This window comes from Penaeus japonicus, unplaced genomic scaffold, assembly GCF_977035675.1.
Source record: "Penaeus japonicus unplaced genomic scaffold, GWHDUDI00000001_assembly GWHDUDI00000007, whole genome shotgun sequence".
Lineage (NCBI taxonomy): Eukaryota > Metazoa > Arthropoda > Malacostraca > Decapoda > Penaeidae > Penaeus > Penaeus japonicus.
This window is the reverse complement of record NW_028234409.1, coordinates 30,223,732-30,226,231: the sequence shown is the minus strand read 5'-3', so window position 1 is coordinate 30,226,231 and position 2,500 is coordinate 30,223,732. Positions and strand designations below refer to the sequence as shown.

Genomic DNA, 2,500 nt, shown 5'->3' with positions numbered 1-2,500 from the left:
CATTTTAACACCTTTTACATCAATCATCTTAAAAACTGAAAAACAAACAAACTCATTTCCATTCCTAAAGGGCTGGGATGAAAGCCTCGAACAAGCTTATCTGACAGTCATAAGAGAAGTGTGTTGTCCATGGAATAACTGGGGCTTCTCTTGAAATGCGGTACATAGGGCTATGGCTTCGCTTTTAAGGGACTAGACTGGTACTTCCTTTGAATTCATCCTTAGGAAGCCAAACGAAAGATCTTTTCCCATAGAATTACTGGCTATTCTAAAGAGAGGCAAACAAGAGCTACGAAAGAAAATAACACGAAATTGATGATGATAAGGATGATAATGATGATGGTGATAATAATGATGATAGTAATAATAACAGCAGATATGATGATGATAATGATTATAATAATGATGATGATAATGGTATCAATTATGATAATAACAATGATTATAATGATAATGATGATTATAAGAATAACGATAGTAATAACAATCATTATAGTAATAGAAAAGAAGGATGATGATAATAATAATAATGATGATAACAATAGTAATTGTAATATGATAATGATAATTATCTTAACTATAAAGATAATTTTAATGATAATGACAGTAATAATGATAACAATAACAATGACATTATCAATAATGATAATGATCATGGAAACAATATCAATGATAATAATAGTAATAATGCTAATAAAGATAATTATGATAATAATAACAGTAATGATAAAGATATTAATGATAATAATAATGATAGTAAAAATAATAACAATATTGATAATAATAAGGATAACAATGATATATATAATAATAGTAATGATAATAACAATTATGATAATGATAGTGATGATAATGCTAATGATATTAATAAAATGATACTAATAATAACAATAATGATGATAATGACAATGATAAACACGACAAAGCTAATGGGAATAATAAATACTCAGACAATAATCTCTACAAATTGATATAATCATCACAATCAATAGCAAAAGAATTACAAGGAAATACCATCTTGCAACTTACACAATACTATACCTTGCAACTCTCCTTCTTCCATATATGGTAACCAACATCCACTTCTTTCTTTCCAGGCGATACAGCATCTCCACGCAGCTCACGTAGTCCACAGAGATATTAAAGGCATGAATATTCTCATAACGGACGAGGGCAAAATCAAATTGGTTGATTTCGGTAAGTCACGGGGTGTAAGTGGAATGTAATTCTACTTGGAATTGGGAATGCTAACGAGAGAACTGGGAAGTGGAATGTAATTCTACTTGGAATTGGGAATGCTAACGAGAGGACTGGGTGTGTAGTGGAATGTTGAATGTTATTTTAGGTGGAATTGGTTGTTTGGTGCAATGTGGAGTGTTATTTTAGGTGGAACTGGTTGTTTGGTGCAATGTGGAATGTTATTTTAGGTGGAACTGGTTGTTTGGTGCAATGTGGAGTGTTATTTTAGGTGGAACTGGTTCTTTGGTGCAATGTGGAGTGTTATATTGTGTGGAACTGGTTGTTTAGTGTGACGTGGAGTGTTAATTTAGGTGGAACTGGTTGTTTGGTGCAATGTGGAGTGTTATTTTAGGTGGAACTGGTTCTTTAGTGTGACGTGGAGTGTTATATTGTGTGGAACTGGTTGTCTAGTGTGATGTGGAGTGTTATTTTGTGTGGAAGTAAGTGTCTAGTGCAATGTAGAGTGTTATTTTAGGTGGAACTGGATGTGTAGTGCAATGTTGAATGTTATATTGTGTGGAACTGGTTGTTTAGTGAAATGTGGAATGTTATTTTATGTAGGGCTGGTTGTCTAGAGCAATATGGAGTATTATTTTATGTCGAATTGATTGTCTAGTGCAATGTGGAATGTAATCATACGCAGAACTGTTAATGTTAACAAAGGAACTGGTCAACCAAATGTGAATTCAGAATACCATAGAATCTATGGGATTTGTTCCGTTGAAGCTCTTATTGCATAGCCTGAAATATGTTGATTAGGAATTCACAGGTAATATCCTGTTATGTCTATACTAGTAATTGAACTATCTATCATCAGCCATCTAGATATCTCCTCGTCTATCTCCCTATCTCCTCTTCTCATTTCCTTTCCATCAAACTCCTTACCATCCTCTATTTTCAACATGTGACCACCCTAAGCTGTCTATCATGACTTATGCCTATATAGAAAATAGATAAGTATGTAAACTGTTGATATAATAATGAAGAAATAAAGATTAATAAGATAAAAAAACAACACAAATGAAACCAATGAACAGAGAATAAAGGTGAACATAATATTACAAAACCTAAGATACAAAAAAAAAAAAAAAATAGAAAGCAAAATAAAATCAAATGAACTGAAAAAAATATAAAACGAAAAATAAAAATGAAAATCTTTTACCAACTAACAGGACAATGAAAAAATAGAAAGCAAAATAAAATCAAATGAACTGAAAAAATATAAAACGACAAATAAAAATGAAAATCTTTTACCAACTAA

At 31.3% G+C, this 2,500-nt stretch overlaps 1 protein-coding gene across 1 annotated transcript in view; it reads left to right on the top strand.

The window, feature by feature from the left end:
• The window catches only part of ninaC (STKc_myosinIII_N_like and MYSc_Myo21 domain-containing protein ninaC), an 81,099-nt gene that overhangs the window by 21,784 nt on the left and 56,815 nt on the right, over positions 1-2,500 (top strand). The window contains exon 6 of the mRNA XM_086538223.1: positions 1,098-1,197. Coding sequence (XP_086394349.1) covers positions 1,098-1,197 — 100 coding nt within the window. The remainder of the gene's footprint in view (positions 1-1,097; positions 1,198-2,500) is intronic.